Consider the following 21,327-nt stretch of genomic DNA (forward strand, 5'->3'; position numbering starts at 1 on the left):
CCAGGCCTAGGGGCCCTACCCGTACCCAAATTTTGTGCACCAGGCCTCTAATAGGTTTCTATTGGCCCTTGGAGGGCTGCGATACTGAAAATACAGGAAATAGCTTCCTGGTTTGAGGAGCTTACAGTGTAGTCAGGGAGACAGCGTCCCCTTACAACAGCCTGGAAGCAAAGACGACAGCACTGGAAGAAGGGGCAGAGGGTACACAAAAGTAGGGACACAGAGTCCAGGGGCGAACAAAACCTAACACGCGGGGCGCCGGTCCGCGCGCCTCACGCCTGGTGCCCCGCCCGGCCGGAAGCCTCCCCGGGGCGCCGAGGCGGGAGAAGGCAGGAAGTCCAGCTGTTCCTAACGGCCGCGGCGGGCCGGCCACCTGCTGCTGCCGCCCGGATTGGCTCCTTCCGCCGACGCGGCGGCTTTAACCAATCACCAGCGAGGCCGGCCGGGAGGCCCCGCCCTGCGGGAGCCCGCGCTCGCGTTCGCGCCCGAGGCCCGCGGCGGTTTGCCGAGCCCTGGGACGCTGTTGGAAAGGGCCCTGGCGGGGAATGCGGGGCCGAGGCGTGTGCGACACGGGGCGACCTCCGCTTCTTTCCCTGGCGTCAGTCTTGCCATTCTCACGACACTGACGGACGGGGGGCAGGGAGGGACCCCGGGGGTGGGGGGAAGGGACCTGAGGGGTGGGCGCGGGGGTCCGCCCGCTCGCCCGGAAATGGGAGTGCAGGCGGGCGCGTGCAGCTAGGGCCGCGCCGGAAAGGCGGTGGCAAGGGAGGCCCCGCAGGCCCCGCCCCCAGAACTTAAGCCGCCGGGGCAGCTTCCGAGACCCCACTGCACGCCCGGCCGACCGCGCCCTTGCACACCGTCTGCGCTCCCTCCGCGCCCGCCTACCGACAGCCAGAGCCACCCGCACGCTCGTCTCGTGTTCTCCCTGCGGCCCGGTGAGCCCGGCCCCGGCCCGCCCAGGCTGCTCCTGCTGCACATGCTCCGCGCCGCCTACCGCGCCTCCCTCTCCTTGCTAGTAATTTCCCTTCTCTGCTCCCAACCTATTTTGTATTTTTCCCCTTGGTCCGTCCTTTATCTCTCTTCTTTCACCCTTTTCCTATCTCGCTTTTGTTCTTGACCTCTCCTGTTCAGGTTTAAACTTCACCCCCACTCCCTTCCCTCGGCCAGAATGCCAGCCCTGCCTTGGGTGGGGACCTTCTGGCGCATCCGCGATGACCAGGAGGACCGCTCCCTTTCCCGGGGGCTCCAGGCCTTTGTCGGAGCTACTTCCGCGTGGAGGGGCTTTGAGCTGCTTGAACCGGCCGCTGCGGGGCCTGATCGCGGCTCCTCTAACCTCCTGGCAGCCCTGCTCTGGGCCCTGGTGGACTCATCGAGTCTCTCTCGACCCATCATGACACCCCCTACCCCCGCCCCCCACACACACACTCCTGCTCAGCAGTCTGCTGACGGGTGGGGGTGCTTTCCAGAGACCGCGGGCCACCAGAACAGAAGCCCGGGCGAGAGCCGGTGTGGTGCCCAGCAGACAGGGAGGGAGGATTCCCGGGGTCAGTTCCTCCCTCCACTGTGTGCCCTGAATTGGCCCCTGGGGAAATGGCCCCTGTCCTTCCTAGGGTGGGGTCCTTCTAGGTGAATTTCCTTCTAAGTTTCCCCTTCTTTGCCGTTATTCACAGGACACATAGTATGACCTTTAGGTGTTTCGTCTCCCGGCCATCTTCTATGGGAAACCAACAGGACCGGACCATGAAAGCTACTGGCAGCTTTGAAGAATGGGACGCCTTTAGAGAAGCTTGATCTTGGAGGCCTCGGCGTGAGACCTTGCAGAGCCGGGTGAGAGTCCAGTCGAAGGGGGTCGCCTGCTGCCTCCCAGCCCTGGGCCTGGGGTGGAGGTGGGGAGTCGGCAAGACATTAACAGAAATAACTGCCGCCGCCCCAGGGAAGTCACTCTTCACAGTTCACAAAGCCTCATGTATCCCTGCTCTCATTCTGGCTTGTGGGCGACGCTGGCAAGCCAAGGATAATGGTCCCCCTTATCACAGAGGAGGAAATTGAGCCCCCGGTGGGACAGTGGTTGGCCCTGGGTGACCTGGGAATCAGCAGAAGAGGAACCGATTGTTCTAACTACATGGGGTTTTACTTCAGTTTTGACTGCCCCCGGGACTGAAACTGGTCATAAGATACATTGCTTTTCGACACCGAAACTGGTTATTTTCCGGGGACTGCAAAATATGATTAATTCTTCCTAGGCCTGAGTTTTACTCACTCTTTTTAGTAGGGTCTTTAGCAGAGGTGGCCTTTAACCCCATACCATGCCCCTGACGGACCTGACTTGTGGCAAACCCAAGGCAGCATTCAAAATGGCAGCTGAGTCTTTGTGTGCTTGTCTTTGAGGTGAGACTCATGTCCTCATGTCTCAGATGCCCAGAGAAGGGATGCCACTTGGCCTTACTTTCTCAGGACTGCCATATTGGCACGAGAGAATTTGGCTGTTGGACTCCGATGTGAAAGGCCCTGCTTGTGCCTGGGGCTGAGAAAACCACAGGAAAAAAATGAGCTGGGCGCAGTACAAAGCAAATAGCATAAGCTTTGGAGCCTGTAGACATAGCTGTCTTACTGAGTTTCCTCCTCATATGGAAGTAAGGGTGGCCACCTCGCAGGGCTGCTCTGAGGGCCAAGTGGGCCAATAGAGTGCCCCAGGCGGTGGGGTGGAGCACCTCCTGGGGGATGAGGGTAGCAGAGCAGGGAAGCCAGGGAGTCTGAAGCATCTTAATCCTCCACCCTTTGTGCCATTTGAGCGCCCACCTTAACTGAGCCTCAAGTGGGCCAGGCTCCAGGGAAGGGAAAGTAAGCCCCGCCCTATAGGAGCTCCTGATGCAATGGAGTGGTGAGTAGGCTCCGGATTTCCCTGTTTGCCCCTGCCACCTGGGCGGGGAAGCCCAGGAGGAAGCAGCTTGTGAGCTGTTTGTTTCCATGGGCCTGTGTGTTCACAGCTGACTCCCACCAGATCCTCCCTTTGCTGGTCAGCTCTTGCCTCCTGGCCCCAGCAACAGAGGCAGCCAATCAGACTGGGTTCAGAACAGCTGCTCCTATGAAATCAGAGAAGTGAGCTCAGTTCTTCCTCCCCCACTGGGGTGCTAGGCTCACTTCCTCCCTTCTGCAGCGGGGGAGGGAAGGGCGTTGTTCCAACTCTAAGAACAAAATGTGCTTTTGGTTTCCTGTGTCACTCTATCTCTGGCTTGCATCTCCCCACCCCCATCTCTCTTGTGGTGATGCTGTGGGTCCCCCGATGGTGGAGGAGAGTCGGTTTTCCCTGAATCACACAGTAGGGCAGGGGAAGAAAGTTGAGCACCCCTAGGCACTACTCTCAGCCCCGAGAATTGCCTAGGATCCTTCAAGGTCCAGCTAAGTGTTACCTTGCCTAAGTCTTCTGATGACCCACTCTTCCTTACCTCTCTCCTAATGGAGTTAGCTCTTACCTCCTCTGCAGTTTGACAGTATGTCCTGCGAGCCCCAGTGCAGCTTGAATCACCTGCCTACTCCCTGTGCCAGACAGTCAGCCCCCTTTAGGGTAGATACTGTCTCCTGCATCTCAGTGAACCAGGACCTACCCCGTTCTTGTTGAAAGAATGATTCAGGAGAGCCCACACTGAGCGAGGGCTGGGGAAAAGAATGAGACTGATGGGATGAGAAGGAATTGAATACCCGTTCCTTTTCTTACAGACTTAGACAATTCCAGACCCTTAGGAATCTCTTGTTTAAGAAACCCAGGTGGAAGCCTTCAGGTTTATGCCTGTCAGGTCTTGATCTGGCTGAAACCTTCTCCTCACTTGTGCCCTTCAGACAGATCCGCAGACGCAGGAATGTGGGGTTCATGCGTGAAATCTCTGGGCCCAGCAGACGGAGGTCTGGGCCAGGGCCTATTTGAGGCAACACTAGAATATCTGTGATCCAGACTTCCCCGGTAGTGAAAGCTCTTCACAAAATTTGGACTCCTTGGGCAGGAATTGCTTCTTCAGCCCCTATTTGAGTACCTCCAGAGCTCACTGCAATTTTCCCTCATAGGGTTACTCTGGTCCTTGTTTAGGGAGATGTTGCTGTCAGAGAAGGTAGGGGTCAGGGTGGTGAGCAGGGAAATTGATGGGGCTTCTCTCTCCTTGGTTAGATTCCGGCAGAGTTCCTCTATCTCGTCTTGTTGCTGGTTGAAGGTGCCCCCTTCTCCAACTTTTCTTCATCTCCTGGAAGACAGCAGAAAATTGGCATCATGGTTGGGTTTAAGGCCACAGATGTGCCCCCTACTGCCGCTGTGAAGTTCCTGGGGGCCGGCACAGCTGCCTGCATTGCAGATCTCATCACCTTTCCCCTGGATACTGCTAAAGTCCGGCTGCAGGTGAGGGGATGAAGCCTAGGAATCTATCTAGTCTGTTTTCTCCCCAAGACAGACTCCTCAAGGGCCAGTGGGTTTGGGTCTGTAAACTTGGGAGCATGGGTATGCCAGTCTGTCTATTCCTATACCCGTCTTGGCCTTGCAGATCCAAGGAGAAAAGCAGGGGGCAGTGCGAGCTGCAGCCAGTGTCCAGTACCGCGGCGTGCTGGGCACCATCCTGACCATGGCGCGCACCGAGGGTCCCCGCAGCCTCTACAATGGGCTGGTCGCCGGCCTGCAGCGCCAGATGAGCTTTGCATCCGTCCGCATTGGCCTCTACGACTCTGTCAAGCAGTTCTACACCAAGGGCTCTGAGCGTAAGTGTGGAGCTGGGCTGTAGACTCCTTAGCCTTTTCTTCTCAGTCGTGATTGATCTAGTTCATTTCGCTGCCTAGCTCCTTTAGGGCCTTGATTCTAATGATTTCTGAGCTTTTGGGCTGTGCCAGCTCTGAGTAGGGCGTCCTCCCATGATGATCCTCACAACCACTTTGAGAGTAGGTGGTATTCCATGTTACAGATGAAGAGACTGAGCCTTGCTGGGGGTAGCATGGGAGGAAGGACTTAGCCAAGGGCACACAGAGGGAAGCAAAAAAACACACCCAGGACTTTAGCTTCCAAAGGCCAGCACTCTTGTTTCTTCTCAGCGTGCCATGTCCACCCTCTGTTTTACACATGTGGAAACTCAGGGCCCAGATTAAAGGTTGACTTTTCCTAAGATCACGTGGCAGGGAGAAGTAGATCAAGTCTTATGTGTCCCAATCCTTGGAAAAGCCACTTCTCTCTGAACCTAGGTTTTCTCATTTGTTTGATGTGAGGAGTTCTTAGAGGAAGAGCTGGTCTGGATCCTATTCCCAAAAGGCAAGAGACGGTGTATTTGGTGAGGAGAGGCAGAAAATGAGTGCAAGCCCAGCTGGACACTGACCTTCCTGGTTCTCCCACAGATGCCGGCATCGGGAGCCGCCTCCTGGCAGGCAGCACCACAGGTGCCCTGGCTGTGGCTGTGGCCCAGCCCACGGATGTGGTGAAGGTCCGGTTCCAGGCTCAGGCCCGGGCTGGAGGTGGCCAGAGATATCAAAGTACTGTTGATGCCTACAAGACCATTGCCCGAGAGGAAGGGTTCCGGGGACTCTGGAAAGGTGTGTACCAGATGTTTCTTCTTTCCCTTTTTCTTCTTCGTCTTCCCTATTCCCTGGTCTCACGTAGACACTCCTTCCTTCTGTAGGGACCTCTCCCAATATTGCCCGTAATGCTATTGTGAACTGTGCTGAATTGGTGACCTACGACCTAATCAAGGATGCCCTCCTGAAAGCCAACCTCATGACAGGTGAGTTAGGGTAAATGGTTCTGGGTCTCACCCTTCCCCCAGCCCAGGATCAGATGTGGCAATCTGATTTCCCGAAAGCCACATCTTTTCATCCTGTTTCTTCTTGGCTTGTAGAATGAGGTCCTCTCACTAGCCTATTGAAGCCAAGTGGAATGAAGTTCCCACTTTGCACACTGAGGCTTTGAGGCCAGGCGGGCAAAATGACTTTTAGCTTCTCAGGAGAGGTCCCAGTTGAAGTCTCTGTCTCTCTAAAATCACAAGACCCCAGCTACTTACGTAAATAACCTCTTTCCTTCTGGAATGCTGGGGCGAGGAGTTCTGACCCCCTTGCCTGCTCCTCCTCAACAGATGACCTTCCTTGCCACTTCACTTCTGCCTTCGGGGCAGGTTTCTGCACCACCATCATTGCCTCCCCTGTCGACGTAGTCAAGACGAGATATATGAACTCTGCCCTTGGCCAGTACAGCAGCGCTGGCCAATGTGCCCTCACCATGCTCCAGAAGGAGGGTCCCCGAGCCTTCTACAAAGGGTGAGTCTGTGATCCACCCCACCCGATTGCAGGCCTCCTATTACACCTGGAACTGAGTAGCAACCAGTATCAAACTTTCTGATCACGGTCCTGGTATTTTTTTTTTTATATATATATATTTTATTGATTTTTTACACAGAGAAAGGGAGAGGGATAGAGAGTTAGAAACATCGATGAGAGAGAAACATCGATCAGCTGCCTCCTGCACATCCCCCACTGGGGATGCGCCGGCAACCAAGGTACATGCCCTTGACCGGAATTGAACCTGGGACCCTTCGGTCCTCAGGCCGACGCTCTATCCGCTGAGCCAAACCGGTCAGGGCGATGGTCCTGGTATTTCATCGGCATTCTTTCATGCTCATAACTCCTTCCTCTCAGAGTTGCTGTCTGCTTTGTGGGTATTTAAATGGAGACTCACAGGCCATTCTTGCTCACAGCTACACAGCTGTGAGGTCCTGGGCCCTCCCAACCTCCTTTGGGACAAAGCACTGGGTTGGATTGGATGCCAGGGCCCAGTGGGGTGAGCAGGAGGTGGAAGTGTCCCCTGTGACCTGTGTTTTCTCCCTTCTAGGTTCATGCCTTCCTTCCTCCGTTTGGGTTCCTGGAATGTGGTGATGTTTGTCACCTATGAGCAGCTGAAACGGGCCCTCATGGCTGCCTGCACTTCCCGGGAGGCTCCCTTTTGAGCCTCTCCTGCTGCCAACCTGACCACCTCTGGCTTGGCTTCAGCTCTAGCCAGGCCCTCCTTTTCCTCTTCCCCTCCTTCCCTTCCCTCACTCCCTACCCTTTCCTCCCATTTCTACCATCTCCCTTCCCTTTCCCCACATTTTTACCTCTCCTCCCTACCTCATCTCCCCATTGCCTCTCAGTCCTGGTGGAATTGACCCCAATTGTCACCAACCAGGATCCCAAGCCCCTCAGACCCTTGAGAAGTTCAGCCCATCTCTCTATCTTGTTCCCAAGCTAAGCCAGCACGTCATCCATAAAACAAGCTCAATCTTGGTGTCTCCTCCCTCTCTTATAGCTGTTAGCAGAGGTCTTAGTTGGATGGGCCCTTTGTGACCTGGTGGCATTGGGGAAGCCACCCTAACTTGAAAGGGGTGGTGTAACCCACTTTTCATCTCCAGTGTCCAATCTGGGGCCCGTGGACGTCATCTAGTCTGTTTCTCTTTCCAGAACAGGCCTGGTGTTGAGGTAGCAAGGGAAGGAGTGGTGGCTTTGCTGTCACCGGCTCCTTGAGCTTTCCCCCAGTGCTTGGTACTCCAACATTTGCCTTTCTCACCCCTCAGCTGGCCCCAGGCCTGCTGATCTGCAAAATGAGTGTTCTGTCTGCGCTGTATCTCCTGTGCTTCTTGGAAGATTTAGAGGAACTTGGGAATCAGATGCTGTGGGCTTACTTTATTCCATTTTATAAATGGGAAACCGACCTCCCCGAAGTCCCAGACCTAGTGAGGGCGAGTTGGGCGCCTCCCATCCTCCAGGTTCCCATCCCTGGGAGACAGTGCTGCTGCTCTGGGAGGGCAGGCCGCGGGGCAGACATCTGAGGGTACTTTACACTTGGAGTCTCACCCTCTCCCCAGGCTAGAGAGCCCAAGGAAGCAATGGCAAGCGCTGGCTTAGCTGCATTGGGGTTGACACATTTCTGTCCCTCTTCCTACCACCTGTCCTCAGGCAGGAAAGCAGATGGGCAGGGCTACTTTTGTTTCAAGGGGTCAGGGACTGAGGTCCTAAAATCTCAAATATCTCATGCAGAGCTGAGCCCTTAGAATTAAGCCCAGCAGACCCATCATAGATGTCTGAAGAATCTGAGGGCTGAGACAGGTCATGCCGGCAAGGACACAGGACCTCAGCAGCTGATCTTGGACTCCTCCCTCCCCCGTGGACTCTCCCACAGAGACCCTTGCTGGGGTCCTGCAGGAATCCTGTTGGGTAGCTGTGGAGCCAGGCTGAGAGAACGCGACCCTCCTCACAGCCTAAAACAGCTGATGCTGCTGCTCTTCCATTGGTCATAGCTGGAGGCGAGGCTCTCAGCACCTGGGCAAGCGGTTCAGGGCATTAAACAGGTTCCTGGAGAAGGAAGAAGGGCCCAGCTTCTGACAAACTAACCCAAGGTCTCAGTCCCCAAGAGGGACAGCGGGGTGCCATGAGTGGATTCAGAGTGAAGCCCCGCAACTCAGCCAAGCTCTTTAAGGGCTACAGGCAGTCAGTGTAAATGGAGGCCCCTGGCAATGTGTCTATGGCACCTTGTCACTATTTCACACCAGAGGACCTGAGGGGCAATTTGTCACCTTAGGCATGTCAGCTGGTTCATTTCAGCAGGCTTGTGTCCCTGACACGGACAGGCGTGCGCCAGGTTTCACCATGGTTCTGGGTATGATCCAGGGGCGATGAGCTGGGAAAGGTGGTAGGAGCCACTGGACAGCGTACCACCACCACTAGACCTCTAACTGGTCCTCAGTCCTTAATGCCTATAAAATGGGTGTGCGATAGGCCCTGCTTTGCCTAGCTCACAAGGTATCAATTGGAGATTGATAGAGTGGACCCAGGTTTTGAGCACAAGTCATGGCACTATCTCTTTACATCCTTTCTTGGCTGAAAAACAAGATCTTCAGAGTCTCGCCCTGGGAAGAGGTAGCAGGCTTTCCAGCTGGCCTGGCGGAGACCTGGGGTGCTGGAACATCCCAGTGCAGGCCCACATGTCCTTACCTAGTCTGTTCTCAGAACAGGGCTGCTACCACCACTCAATCACCCAGGTTGTGCCTCAGAGGTCATATTTGGCTTCACCTGGTTTGCACAAGGACTGCAAGATAGGGGTTGTAATCTTTGTATATACAGAGTCTGAGATTTCAGAGAAGGGAAGGAGTTTCTTAAGGGCACAGCTGGTAAGCAGCACATCTGACTCCAAAGCCATGATTACGCAGAGGTACTCCCTAGACCCCAGGTCCAGATCCTACACCTTGGGCTGCTGCTGCTGCCACCGTTCCCTGATAGGTTACAAATGGCTGACTAGTGCTGCTGAGTCCCCATTGGAGGAAGAGCCTTAAGCTAATGATGATGCTTTGAATGGTGGAATCCAAACAATGTGGGTGCCCTTTCTACCACCTCCGAAGTCTTCACAAAAGTGGCCACTTACCCTGTCATAAAATTGGACCTATCCCAGCCCAAGCCTAGACTCGGGAGAGTCTTGGCTCAGAAGAGGTGCCCACCTCAGTCTGATGAAGGCAGATGAGGCAAGTGGTCTGCACAGGCTCCACTGGATCTGGAGGCTGGCACTCCTGCAGGGCACTTGGACACAGTGCTGGGCCTGAAATCAAGTTCACCAAGCACTTTCACACAATGACCTGGTCCTCACAAATAGCTGAGGAAGGGTCTCCAAGGCCACCATGCCTAAAGGCCGCCCAGGACCCACTCGCTGCTCAGGCCAGGGAGTTGAGGCTGGCAGGGTAGAAAACAGCCATTTCCAGCGCCTGTGTCCTTTGTGCTGCCTCTGGGCAGGCTGAGTCTGTGGCAAGTGGCCTTTGAGGTTCTGATGACAGCTGTGCCACGGCCCTGAGACAAGTGTTTTATACTTCAGTTTTCCCAAGTACAATGTGACCTTATCACACTAGAGACTTGAGCCCTTTTTAAAGACCACGTGTCCTGAGAAATCAGCAGAGCTGGGGACCCTCAGGCTGCACAGCACTGCGCCAGGCTCTCAAAGTGGAAACATAAAGGCTCTGAACCCTCGGGACCCAGCCACACCCACAAAGTCAGGGCAGGGACCCAAGAGGGGCTATATGAAGCTTCTGTCCCTCCAACACACACCCAGGTGTAGTAGCTAGAAGATAGCAAATAAATCTTTATTTGTCAGCCCATCCTCATGCCACACCTGTGCAGTGGGCTGGCTGCCCTGAGCACCCGAGGCTGTGGGAAGTAGAAGTGGGGTAAGGCCCCCCGCAAGCCTCCTCTGACCCCTGCTGCAGCCCCCAGCCCACCAGTTACGTCAGCAATGCCTGGCGCAGCATCTGCTTCTTCTGGGGTGTGAGGCGGGTGGGGAACTGGATTTCAAAGAAGATGAAGAGATCCCCCTTCTTGGTGGGGTCCTCAGGCAATGGCATCCCCTCACCTGGCACCTTCTTGCAGTACTTAGGACTGAGAGAAGATGAAAGAGGAGAGTTGAGAGGGCACCCCAGAGCAGCATCTGGACAGAGCCCATGCCCCCCCGCCGCCCCCCCTGCGCACATCACCTCAGGCATGGGGCAGTCGCTACAGCTTCCACCTTGGGCAGTAGCTTTCTTCAGCCAGAACTGGGTGGGAGGAGAGGAGGCTGGCTTGTTCCAGATAGTTCGCTCCCTGAGAGCCCATTTACACTGAGTCTCTGGGAGTATTTCGGGAATCTCATTTTAGAGATGGGAAACAAGTGAGTAGCCCCTGGCTTGGTGGGGAGTGCTGAGCTGCTGAGCAAAGCTTCCCGTGCAGAGGCCCTCCGTGGAAAGGGCTCCTTGGGGTTAACTCAGAACTCTAATGAGCGCTTTTGGAGGATGGAAGATGAAGGCAACAAGGATTGCCTAACACTGTGGGCCTCTAAAGGGGCTTTGTGAAAGTTAAAAAAAGGCACCCCGTTGGCCGGAGAGGCAGAGTGGCGATGGGATTTTAGTCCTCTCTCGCCCCCTTGTGCTTAGTGCAACCTCAACAACGGCACTAGGCCAACCTGTCTGATGCTACCCCCTAAGGCCCAAGCCAGCGCTTCTGCCTATGGAGGCCCAAGCAGATGGACTCACTGGATGATGTCATTGATGGGGATGTTGAGCAGCCGGTCATCTAGGGTCTTCACCTCCACGGTGCAGCAGGTCAGAGCCTAGGGGGCATTAGGGCCAAAGGCAGGAGTAGGGAAGGGCCCCATGGCCATTCTGTTTAGAAGGCACTTTATAATCCTCTTTAGTACCAGGCCCCAAGCTGAGCCTCAAGGAGATAAAGGGATATCCAAGAACTAACAGGTGAGTGAGCCAGACAATTACCTGCCCTCAAGGAGTTCGGTCTGGTAGGCAAGACTGATGTTGATATGTGTTATGATAGAGGGAAGTAGAGGGGTCGGTGGGAGCCAAGGAGAGCCCCCGCTCCCAAACCATTCTGGAGTGAACAAAAGGGTTACACTGTGCTGGTAGCAGTTGATGAGGGTTTTAAAGGGTGAGGAGGAGCTTACCAGTTAGACAAGGTGGGTAGATAGCACTTCAGGCAGAGGGGCCAGAATAAACAAGAGAATGAAGGTGTGAAAATGTACCAAATGGGCAGCAGCTCTAAGTGGCATGGTGGCTGGAGGGCAGGGGATGAGATCAGCCCAGGCCAGATTGTAGAGGGCCTCCAGTGCCATGCAAAGATGTTTAGACAGGAGTGTGGCACGGTCAGATGAGGAAACTGCTGGTGGAGTCAGGAAGGCCACCAAAGAGACTGCTGCTCAGACCCAGATGGGGGGGATGAACAGAAGTGGACCAAGTGGAGAGGGACTTGGAGGTGGACTTGACGGGACTTAGTGACTGACGGCAGGTGGGGGGGGGGGGGGGGAGAAGCAGTCTGGGCTGGTGCCGCTTCTTGCTTGGGTTGTAAGGGTGTGGAGGGGACACTCACGCTCAGGAGGGAAGCTGGCCACGATTCCGAGTGGCACTCACCACACTCCGGAGGCCTGCTTGCCCGGGGCCGCCCATCGGGCAGGAGGAGCTCACTCTGACCCGCCGGCCCTGAACGTTCCGCTTTAGCCACTCACCTTGCCCAAGGGGATGGAGTTCACAAAAATGAGGTTGTCATTCTCCCTGCGGAAGCGAGGGTGTAGCTTCTCCTTTACGATGAAGATGATGTCTGCTGGGATGATGTTGGGGCCCTGGGCAGACAAGGGAGGACAGGACTAATTGGCCAAGTTACTGACTCTCCTGGTCTCCAGGTCTTCAACAAAACAATGAGATCCAGCGGTTCTCAACCTGTGGGTCGCGACCCCTTTGGCGGTCCAACGACCCTTTCACAGGGGTCGCCTAAGACCATCCTGCATATCAGATAGTTACATTACGATTCATAACAGTAGCAACATTACAGTTATGAAGTAGCAACGAAAATAATTTTATGGTTGGGGTCACAACATGAGGAACTATATTTAAAGGGCCAGAAGGTTGAGAACCACTGGTTTAGACCATTGTTCTTTTAAATTTTTTAATTTTTATTTTTGTTAGTCCTCACTTGAGGGTATGTTCCCATTGACTTTTAGAGAGAGTGGAAGGGAGGGGGAGAGACACACAGAGAGAAACATTGATGTGAGAGAGACACATCAATTTTAGTTGCCTCCTGCACATGCCCTGACCAGGGCCGAGGATCGAACCTTCAACTGAGGTACATGCCCTTGACCAGAATCGAACCTGGGACCCTTCAGTCCTGGCTGATGCTCTATCCATTGAACCAAACCGGCTAGGACTAAACCATTCTTGATGGGCCCTTACAGTTTGACTCCATAGCCTCTCCTCTGAGAAAATTTCCCTGATGAATCTGTGCTCCCAACCCATTCTTTCTCCTCTACTGAGCATGCCCAAATAGATGCACTCAGCTGAAGGGAGACAGGTTTCCTTAGATGGTGGGTGGAACACTGAGCTGGGTGTTCTACAAAGTCTCTGTCCTGCCAAACTTCACCAAGTCACCAAAATTCTCCTGAGGTCTCTTTTGCGCCCTGGGACAGAGGAATCCGACCTGCCCCTACCCCCAAGAGCTCCAGTCCAGAGTGAATCCTCAGCATGTTCAACACTGACAAAGGGAACCCAAGAGCAGGAGCTCAGGCAGGTGCTGACCCAAGTGGGAAGGTTGCCCAGCGGGGAACATTAGAGTTGGGTCTAGAAGAGGTTTTTTTTTGGAAATAAATGTTTTATAGGTGAGAAAGGGAGGGAGAAGTACCAGCAGAGAAGTTAATCTCCCTCAGCTCTGAAGATACCATCCATTGTCTTGGACAGTAATTTTATATTTTTATTTAAATAAGTATTTAAAATTATTGCTGAAACCGGTTTGGCTCAGTGGATGGAGCGTCAGCCTGCGGACTGAAGGGTCCCGGGTTCGATTCCGGTCAGGGGCATGTGCCTGGGTTGCGGGCACTTCCCCAGTCGGGGATGTGCGGGAGGCAGCTGATCGATGTTTCTCTCTCATCGATGTTTCTGACTCTCTATCTCTCTCCCTTCCTCTCTGTTAAAAATCAATAAAACATATTTTAAAAAATAAAATTATTAATAAGTGCTTTCTGAGTAGTTCCTATAGTTGGATTTTACTCAGAGAAACACTGAAGAAATTCAAGCACTAGAGTTAAGACTGGGTTCTCTTTTAAGCTCAGTGCTCTTGCCTTGGACAAGGGCCTCCCCTCTCTGGGCCCCAGTTTCCCACTGCAAAATGGAGAGAAGCCCTAAGCTGCCCACTCACAGGGGCGTTGTGAGGCTCTGTCCCATGGAACATTAGGGATCATCTCACCCACTCTGCAGACGGCTCTCCCTGCCAGACCAGGGTTCACAGGAGCAGAAAAAAGGATTGCCTCCTTGCCCCCCACCCTGTCTTCCCACCACCTGAGCCCAGGTAACTGCTCCTGGAACTGACCTTAATCAGCTTCCTTCCTTCTCACCTGGTCACCTTCCTTCTCAAAGGTGATCCGTGTGCCTTGCCTCCAACCAGGCTTCACATCAATTGTGAGGATCTTGTCCTTGATGGTAGAGGAATACCCATCCTCGTTCAGCACCTGCAGTGGGATGGTGGGAGGAGAATTGGTCAGGATTTCCCAAGGTGAAAGAAATGCCGAAGGATCTGTGCTGGAGCTCAATCCTCTAGCAATGGGGAGAACCTGCCTTGAGCCATTGCCACTCCCACCCCATTCCACCAGAACAGGAACTTAGGATTCCAGGATGACGGGCATTTATGGGGCCAGGACCTCAGATGCCAAGCAGTCACCATGAGTGGATCAAACCACTCTGGCCCTAGAAATCATGTGGCCCTGGCCACTAACAATGCACAGTGAACATGTACTTAACTCCTCTCTCCCACCCCAGAGGATGACACAGAGCTCAACATAGCTGAGCATCCGCTGAAGCACTCCCCTCTGTCACCCATCCATTCCCCAATCGCATGCCCAAATGGTGCCATCTGTGGAAAGCATGACCACAGTTGGCATCTACTCTGCTGGGAAAAGTTTGAGGGGACTTTGTTCCTGTGCTAGCACGGGGCTGGGCCAAGAATTCCTCAACCAGTCCCCTCAGGGACTGACTCCCAGCCCACCCTTAATTCCCACACTGCTCTTTCTGACTCATGGATCATACCCCAGATGAAATCCTAAGGGTATGGTCTGGTAACATCCAGAGGGCAGAAGTCACAGTTTTAGCTCCTCCCTTTCAGAGCCCATGGGGATGTGGCTGAACTGAGAAGGGAAAGATCCTCTCCCAGTGAGAAATGTTGCAGAAGGAATTCCTACACGAGGAAAGAGTCAGGCCTCACTTATCCCTTCCAAACTCCAGATTCTAGTATTCTGCAATCCTAGGTCTCCGAGTCTAAGACTGCAGAATTCCATCAGAGACCAACCTGAGGTCTCTCTAGAGTCAGGGTGACTGTTAGGGTTGGAGGGGACAGTTGATGGCTCCATGTAGGAACAAGCCAAGTACTCACCCTGCGGGAGATCTTGATTTTCTTGGTGCAGCCAAAAAATAAGTCCTCCAGGGATAGGTAGAGGTCTCTTTCTATTGGGAGGTCCTGTTTCTTGACCCCTCGACCCCGGAGCCCCCCAAAGTTCAAATCCACCTCTTGTCCTTCTGCATCAAAAAACTCTGCAGGAGGTGGGGAGAGGAGTAAGAGGAATTGTGTCTAGAGGCTTGGGTTGATAGAACTTCCCCTACCCCTCCTCTTCAGTTCCCAAGGAAATCGGGTGCTGGTAATACTTAGCATCCGATTTCCATCTTGAAGACCAGACTTGGGCCAAGAAACTGTCCTCAATTGCAGATCCAATGATTGTCATCCCTTGTCACTCCCCATTGCTTCATCCCCCACTTTGGACACCCCCCCTTTTCCTGACTTCCTTTCCCCACAACTGTGAGCAATGGACTATTATAGCCACAGGACTATTATAGTGAGGAAGCTGAGGTTTCGGAGAGATGAAGAGATTTGCCCAGGATTACAGAGCTCATAAGTGGCAGCACATGGATTTGAAACAGGCCATCTGAATCCAAGTCTCTTGCTTTTCCCAGTCTTACAGGGAGTTTATTATAAACTCAGGTTTCTTTGGCAGATAGGTGAAGGCAATGCACAGTGGGAGGGGTATCTGAGGTGAAGGGGCAGTAGGCTGTAGCCCACTTATCATAGTAACATGGAAAAGAGGTAGGTGTGTGTGTGTGTGGGGGGGGTCAAGCGGGAAAAAAGGAGACATATGTAAAACTTTAGACAATAAATAATTTTTTTTTAAAAAGAAAAGAGGTAGAGAGAACTTTTGAAATGCAGAAAGGCTATGGTATAGACAGGAAGAAGGGGCTGGGCGAGCCAGGCAGTGAAAATCTACTCTCTTGAGTTGCAGAACTGGAGCCTGGAAGACAGGTTTGAAGGTTAACTCCTTGCAAGGTGATTCTGAGCCTCAGAAATCAACTCTTTGTCCATCTGTCTGAGACCTGGGACCTGTGATCATCCACCCATCCATCCATGGAGTCATCTGACCAACACACACACCTGTGCAATGAAATCTTATGCAGCCGTAGAAATGAATAAAGTAAATCTGTATATAATTTATAATAAGACAAGTGGAAAAAAAACTGTGTGTACAATGTGGGCCCACTTTCTTAATAAAATAAAAGGTTTATGTAAAAATAAAACTATGCTCAGAAATGCATAGACAATCTCTGGGATAATACATAAAATGTTAACTGTGAGTGGCTGCTTCTGGGAAAGGACGGGAAGGCTGTAATTTATTCTTCAATAAATTATTTCTTTACCACGGTACATATATATGTAAAAGGGAAAAAAAAACTACTCAAAGAAAAGCATCTTTACAGCTATGTCCAAGGCAAGGGGATAGGTAGAACCTCTTACCACTAAAGGGGTTGTTTCCTCCGAAGAACTCATGGAAAACCTTTTCAGCGTTGCCATGGAAGACATAACCCGTTGCCCAAGGGGTCTCGGACCCAAACTCCAGAGGAATCCCGCCCTTCAGACCCTCTTCTCCAAACTTGTCATAGACGCTCCTCTTCACAGCTGTGGATATATGCCACGTTGAGAAGGAGGCAGAGTCTTGGGGGCTAAGGTAGCTAGAAGGCTGAGGAGGAGGAGGATATGGGGAAGAACCTAGGATGAAAGCATCCATATTTCTAGTTAGGGGTTTAATTTCATTGTGGTGGATCTGGGTATGCCCTCCTCCAGAGAAGAGATGGGAAAGACTACGTTTTGCTGAGGAGGGGTGGGGATTGGAGTAGAAACAGGAAAACTAAGGGTCAGGCTATCCCTCTGGGATTTAGTTTAATCCATCATAACTGCTATCTCATCTGTAAAGTAAAAATAATCCTAGAACCTCGACATTTCAGAATCTACTAATTCCAGAGCTCCCAAATTCTAGAGCTTTGAAACCCTAGGGTCTAAATTCCTGAAAACTCTGGGCTGGAAAAACCTTAGTGATCAGTCCATTCTCCTGCACAATATCCCTGAGTACAGTCTCCCGGACAAGTGCTTTGGGAAACCCATGTGGGCAATGCCCCAGGCAGGTGTGGGAAATCACTTCCTCCACTCTTCTGGTTTCCATAGGAGAAAAACGTCCTAATTACTGGCCTCTCTCTGCCCTTTTAAAAAAAAAAAAATATATATATATATATATATATATATATATATATATATATATATATATAATTTATTTTTTATTTTTTTATTTTTACTGATTTCAGAGAGGAAGGGAGAGGGAGTGAGAGAGAGATAGAAGCATCAATGATGAGAGAGAATCCTACTGGGGATTGAGCCTACAAGCTAGGTGTATGTCCTGACTGGGAATTGAACCATGACCTCCTAGTTCATAGGCTGATGCTCAACCACTGAGCCATGCCAGCTGGGCGCTCTCTGCCCTTTTATGCTGTACTCAGGGAAATGGAGACTTAGCTACTTAGTAAATCTGGGAAGGATAACCTGGGCCTCAGCCTTGGCCTTCTTTCCTTGGCAGCAAGCATCGAGCTCTCTCCATCCCTGTAAGGGACAGTCGGGTGTGGGGGATGTGGGGAGTCCTGCCCCACCTCTTCCTCTGATGAGACCGGGTGAGCTCATCAGCTGATTCTGGGGGTTCTCCATGCCACATCCTCCACCTTAGCTTGTGTCTCCTGAGAAAGGCAATTCTTTTTTTTCTTTTTTAAAAATATATTTTATTGATTTTTTTACAGAGAGGAAGGGAGAGGGATAGAGAGTTAGAAACATCGATGAGAGAGAAACATCGATCAGCTGCCTCCTGCACACTCCCCACTGGGGATGTGCCCGCAACCAAGGCACATGCCCTTGACCAGAATCGAATCTGGGACCCTTCAGTCCGCAGGCTGACGCTCTATCCACTGAGCCAAACCAGTTAGGGCGAAAGGCAATTCTTCATTCTCTTCTCTCTTAGTTTATTTAGATCCTGCTTACTGTATGCTGAGGCTCCTCAGAAAGCCCAACATTCAGAAACTTAAGGAATGATCTTAATGGCGAGGTGGGGCAGAGGAGATGTCCTGGAGTCACTCCTCCAGGCTCAGCCCCAGTCACTCACGGTCGCTCAGCACGTCGTAGGCCTCCGCTATTTGCTTGAATATCTCCACTGAGGCTGGCTCCATGGACTTCAGTGGGTGGTTCTTAAGGGCAAGTTTCCGGTACCTAGAGGAGGGAGGGTTAGAACAAGTCATAGCAGACCTGGCTCAGCTTTCTATTGCCTGGGGGCCTCTTAGAGCTTTGGTGCGCCCAGCTGTAAATCAGGGTGCGGTGGCCAGGGAAGCACACTGTTCAGACCCCCTTGAAGAGAACCCAGTGTAGGGAGCACAGCTGACTGACAGCCCAGCAGCTGCCCCTACCCTGGGTCTTTGTGCTTATCCTATACCCCCCTCCGCCCCCCCTCAGCCCCAGATGCTCCCAGCCAATGAATAAAGATGCTGGGGATATTAGTGCTGGCCCAACCCTGAAGGACACAGGGCTCCTCATCACACAACCTCTGCTGCTTGAGGCCTCCCCATCAGCCTGGCTGAGGTTTTCTGCAGACCAGGCTGCAGCCTTCCTTCCCCAAACCTTCCTTCCCTCTCTCCTTCCACAGGTGTCAAACCTACACAGTCCTGCTCCCCCTTCACCCCAAGTGTTTCCCCAATACATTTTTTTACACCTCTAATCCTGTCTTGGTGTCTGAACGGACACACAGGCCTCTTGGGAAGAGCAGATAAAATAAGGTGTCGAAGGGCCTGGTACAGAGCGGCACTTGCGCAGGTCAGGTGCTTTCACCGTCTCCAGTTGCTGTTGCCTATAATCTGAGACGGCTCCGAATTATAGGAACAGTAACTCTTACTGAGCTGGGTTTGCTGTCCTGGGACCCTACCTCTTCATCCATGAGGGTCCTGGCTCAGCCCTTGGAGGCCGTGCAGAGAATCTGCTCTGTCTACCTCGAGAGACTTAAAGATAATTGTCACGACCCTTCTGAGACTTCTAAAGCAGCCCTCTCCATGACAGACGTTGCAGTCAGTTCTGAGGAGATTTGCAAGTAAATTCTATCAGTGAGTAAGAGTAAAGAGATTTGAGAAGAGTTCAGTTTTTCATGTAAATGTGAGTGGCTTTAAAATGATCTCCGGAGTAGTATCACCTCCTCTCATTCACCTGCTTTCCTGAGTGGGAGACGGGGTGGAGTCACAGTGCTGCTGTGGCAACCCACAGTGAATGAGTGACACTGAAAACGTTCACTGGTGACTGATTATGAATCATTGTTATATAAGTTTAAATTGGGGGGTCGTGGCAAAATCTAGGTACTCCTGTGGGAGAGTGTGTTATACATGTGACTCATCCCTTAAGAGCTGTTGCAGGGGAGAAGGTTTAAGCGCCGTTGTTTGAAACATATGCAGTTCTTTTAATCACTAAATACATGGTTTCAGATGCAAATGATTGCTGGCATATTCATGTTCATTATCTCATATAATCCCATTTTAATACCATGGTAAGAAGGGGAGGAGAGATGGGAGAACTGAAGCTCAGAGAGGTTAAGTAATTTGCCCATGTCACCCAGCTAGCAGGTAGGAGAACCTGGACTCAGACCTAAATGTTTCCAATGCTTAAGTTGGGCTCATCGTTCTGGATTCCAACTGCCCTCCCTCCGCATGATATGTCCCTAGACGGGCCCCAAAGGCCAGTGAGCTGCTCCAAACAGTGGGTGACATGACACATTGTCCTGAATTGTTCTTTGTTTCATGAGTTTGTGTCTTGTTTCTCCAGCCATACTGTAGCCTCTCTCCACTTACGTCACTTAGATGCCTAATGGACCTGGCCCACGGTAGGCAACTATAGCAGGCCTGGTGTCTGAGTGCTGGCTCTGCTGTTTCCTAGGCATGTGACCTTGGGATAATAATGGCACCTGCCTCCCAGGGTTGTAGGATGATTAAGTGAAATAATGATGGAAGGTTCTCAGAATAACACCTATACAATTCAATAAATGTAGTAGTATCACTACCCAACCTTAATTGATCGAATTATCCTAGATTCCGTCCTTTTTTTACCCTCTAATTAACCAAGTAATTGTCAAGCCCATTCTCTCTCCTCTGGACAGACCCCTGCCCGACTTCACGCTTCAGCTTTTGCCTTATCATTACATCCTCTGAAGGGGTCTCTCTCCTTCCAGTATAAGCTTCCACAGCACCCAGCACTTCCCCTTTTGTAACACTCATCACATTTGTGACTTATTCAACATCTGTATTCACCCACAAAATTAAGCTGCATCTGAGTCATGCTTATATCTCCTAACCCATTAAGTAATTGCTTAATAATTATTTGTCCAAGTTTTTTTTTTTCAGAAAAATGTGCTAACTCCTGTCCTAGACGTTCTTAGAAATAGACCATAACACCCCCCAAACTTGATGCAGTTTATTCAACAGTAAAACCCATGTGACAGCCAAAGTAAAACTTGTAACACATCCTTCTGGCCAGATCACTCTTCTGTTCTCAATCCTTTAGTTCTCCATAATATTCAGAATAAAATTCAAGCCCTGACCAGTTTGGCTCAGCGGATGGAGCGTCGGCCTGCGGACTCAAGGGTCCCAGGTTCGATTCCGGTCAAGGGCATGTACCTTGGTTGCGGGCACATCCCCAGTGGGGGGTGTGCAGGAGGCAGCTGATGGATGTTTCTCTCTCATCGATGTTTCTAACTCTCTATCCCTCTCTCTTTCTCTCTGTAAAAAATCAATAAAATATATTTTTAAAAAAATTCAAATGTCTCCTTTGTCCCCATTTCATAGTTAGGAAAACCAGGGCACCTAAGAGGGGAAGACAGGGCATGGAGGGTAAAGGATGATGGACTGGGAACCCTGACGCAGCCCAAAGCCAGGCTATTAAGTGTGCAAGGAGCAAGAGAAGAAACAAGGTTTACTTCGCTTGCCCAAAGCTGTGCAGGAAAGATCAATTTGAAAGAGAAGATGGGGCCTGCCCCAGCATATAACCCAGCTCCTGTCCCAACTTACGCCTTCTTGATCTGGGCATCCTCTGCATTGCGAGTGACATGGAGTATAGCGTAATAATCCTGGCCCATGGCTGGCTGGTCCGCAGTCCTCAATAGCCCTGACTCTAGCCGGGCTGTTAGTCTGCATTCCTTGGTTGCTCCTGGCAACCGCACAGGTGCACTCTGGGAGTTATAGTCCTTCCTGCCTAAGCAAACCACCTTCCCAGCTCTGTCTTATGGAAGAGTGAATGAAAGAACTGAGAACTGGGGCTGATTCTGTGACCCTGATAAAGATCACTCAACTCAGAAACCTGAGGGTTAAGAGAGTAGCAATTAGTTTTCGTTTAAAATTTTTTCATAACAAATGCATTTTGCTGTTTTTTAAAATAAATTTTTATTTTAGAAAA

General features: G+C 51.8%; 2 protein-coding genes across 2 annotated transcripts; one reads left to right on the forward strand and one right to left on the reverse strand.

Moving 5' to 3' along the window:
- Positions 1–776: 776 nt before the first annotated feature.
- On the forward strand, positions 777–7,276 carry LOC132240811 (dicarboxylate carrier SLC25A8). Its single transcript, XM_059708488.1, has 8 exons — positions 777–935; positions 1,671–1,827; positions 4,160–4,384; positions 4,527–4,737; positions 5,362–5,556; positions 5,643–5,744; positions 6,093–6,273; positions 6,845–7,276. Exons 3-8 carry the CDS (start codon positions 4,259–4,261, stop codon positions 6,957–6,959), a joined length of 930 nt encoding a protein of 309 aa, XP_059564471.1. The 5' UTR covers positions 777–935; positions 1,671–1,827; positions 4,160–4,258; the 3' UTR covers positions 6,960–7,276.
- A 2,822-nt stretch (positions 7,277–10,098) lies between these two features.
- On the reverse strand, positions 10,099–21,140 carry DNAJB13 (DnaJ heat shock protein family (Hsp40) member B13). Its single transcript, XM_059708494.1, has 8 exons — positions 20,943–21,140; positions 18,011–18,114; positions 16,327–16,488; positions 14,920–15,077; positions 13,889–14,002; positions 12,014–12,127; positions 11,034–11,110; positions 10,099–10,605 (listed from the first exon to the last, which is right to left on the reverse strand). The coding sequence occupies exons 1-8, from the start codon at positions 21,008–21,010 to the stop codon at positions 10,251–10,253; spliced, it is 1,152 nt and encodes a 383-aa protein (XP_059564477.1). The 5' UTR covers positions 21,011–21,140; the 3' UTR covers positions 10,099–10,250.
- Positions 21,141–21,327: the final 187 nt, after the last annotated feature.

The sequence above is a fragment of the Myotis daubentonii genome, chromosome 9, assembly GCF_963259705.1.
Source record: "Myotis daubentonii chromosome 9, mMyoDau2.1, whole genome shotgun sequence".
In the NCBI taxonomy this organism is placed as follows: Eukaryota; Metazoa; Chordata; class Mammalia; order Chiroptera; family Vespertilionidae; genus Myotis; species Myotis daubentonii.

Bases quoted from the DNA above. Each gene is read 5' to 3' on its own strand.
- LOC132240811 (XM_059708488.1), top strand. From the start codon at position 4,259: ATGGTTGGGTTTAAGGCCACAGATGTGCCCCCTACTGCCGCTGTGAAG. The intron at 4,385-4,526 runs GTGAGGGGATGA...TTGGCCTTGCAG, and splicing joins CTGCTAAAGTCCGGCTGCAG to ATCCAAGGAGAAAAGCAGGG. The intron at 5,745-6,092 runs GTGAGTTAGGGT...CCTCCTCAACAG, and splicing joins GAAAGCCAACCTCATGACAG to ATGACCTTCCTTGCCACTTC.
- DNAJB13 (XM_059708494.1), bottom strand. From the start codon at position 21,010: ATGGGCCAGGATTATTACGCTATACTCCATGTCACTCGCAATGCAGAG. The intron at 14,003-14,919 runs GTGAGTACTTGG...ATCCCACTGCAG, and splicing joins AAATCAAGATCTCCCGCAGG to GTGCTGAACGAGGATGGGTA. The intron at 10,606-11,033 runs GTGAGTCCATCT...ATGGGCTCTCAG, and splicing joins CCCATCAATGACATCATCCA to GGAGCGAACTATCTGGAACA.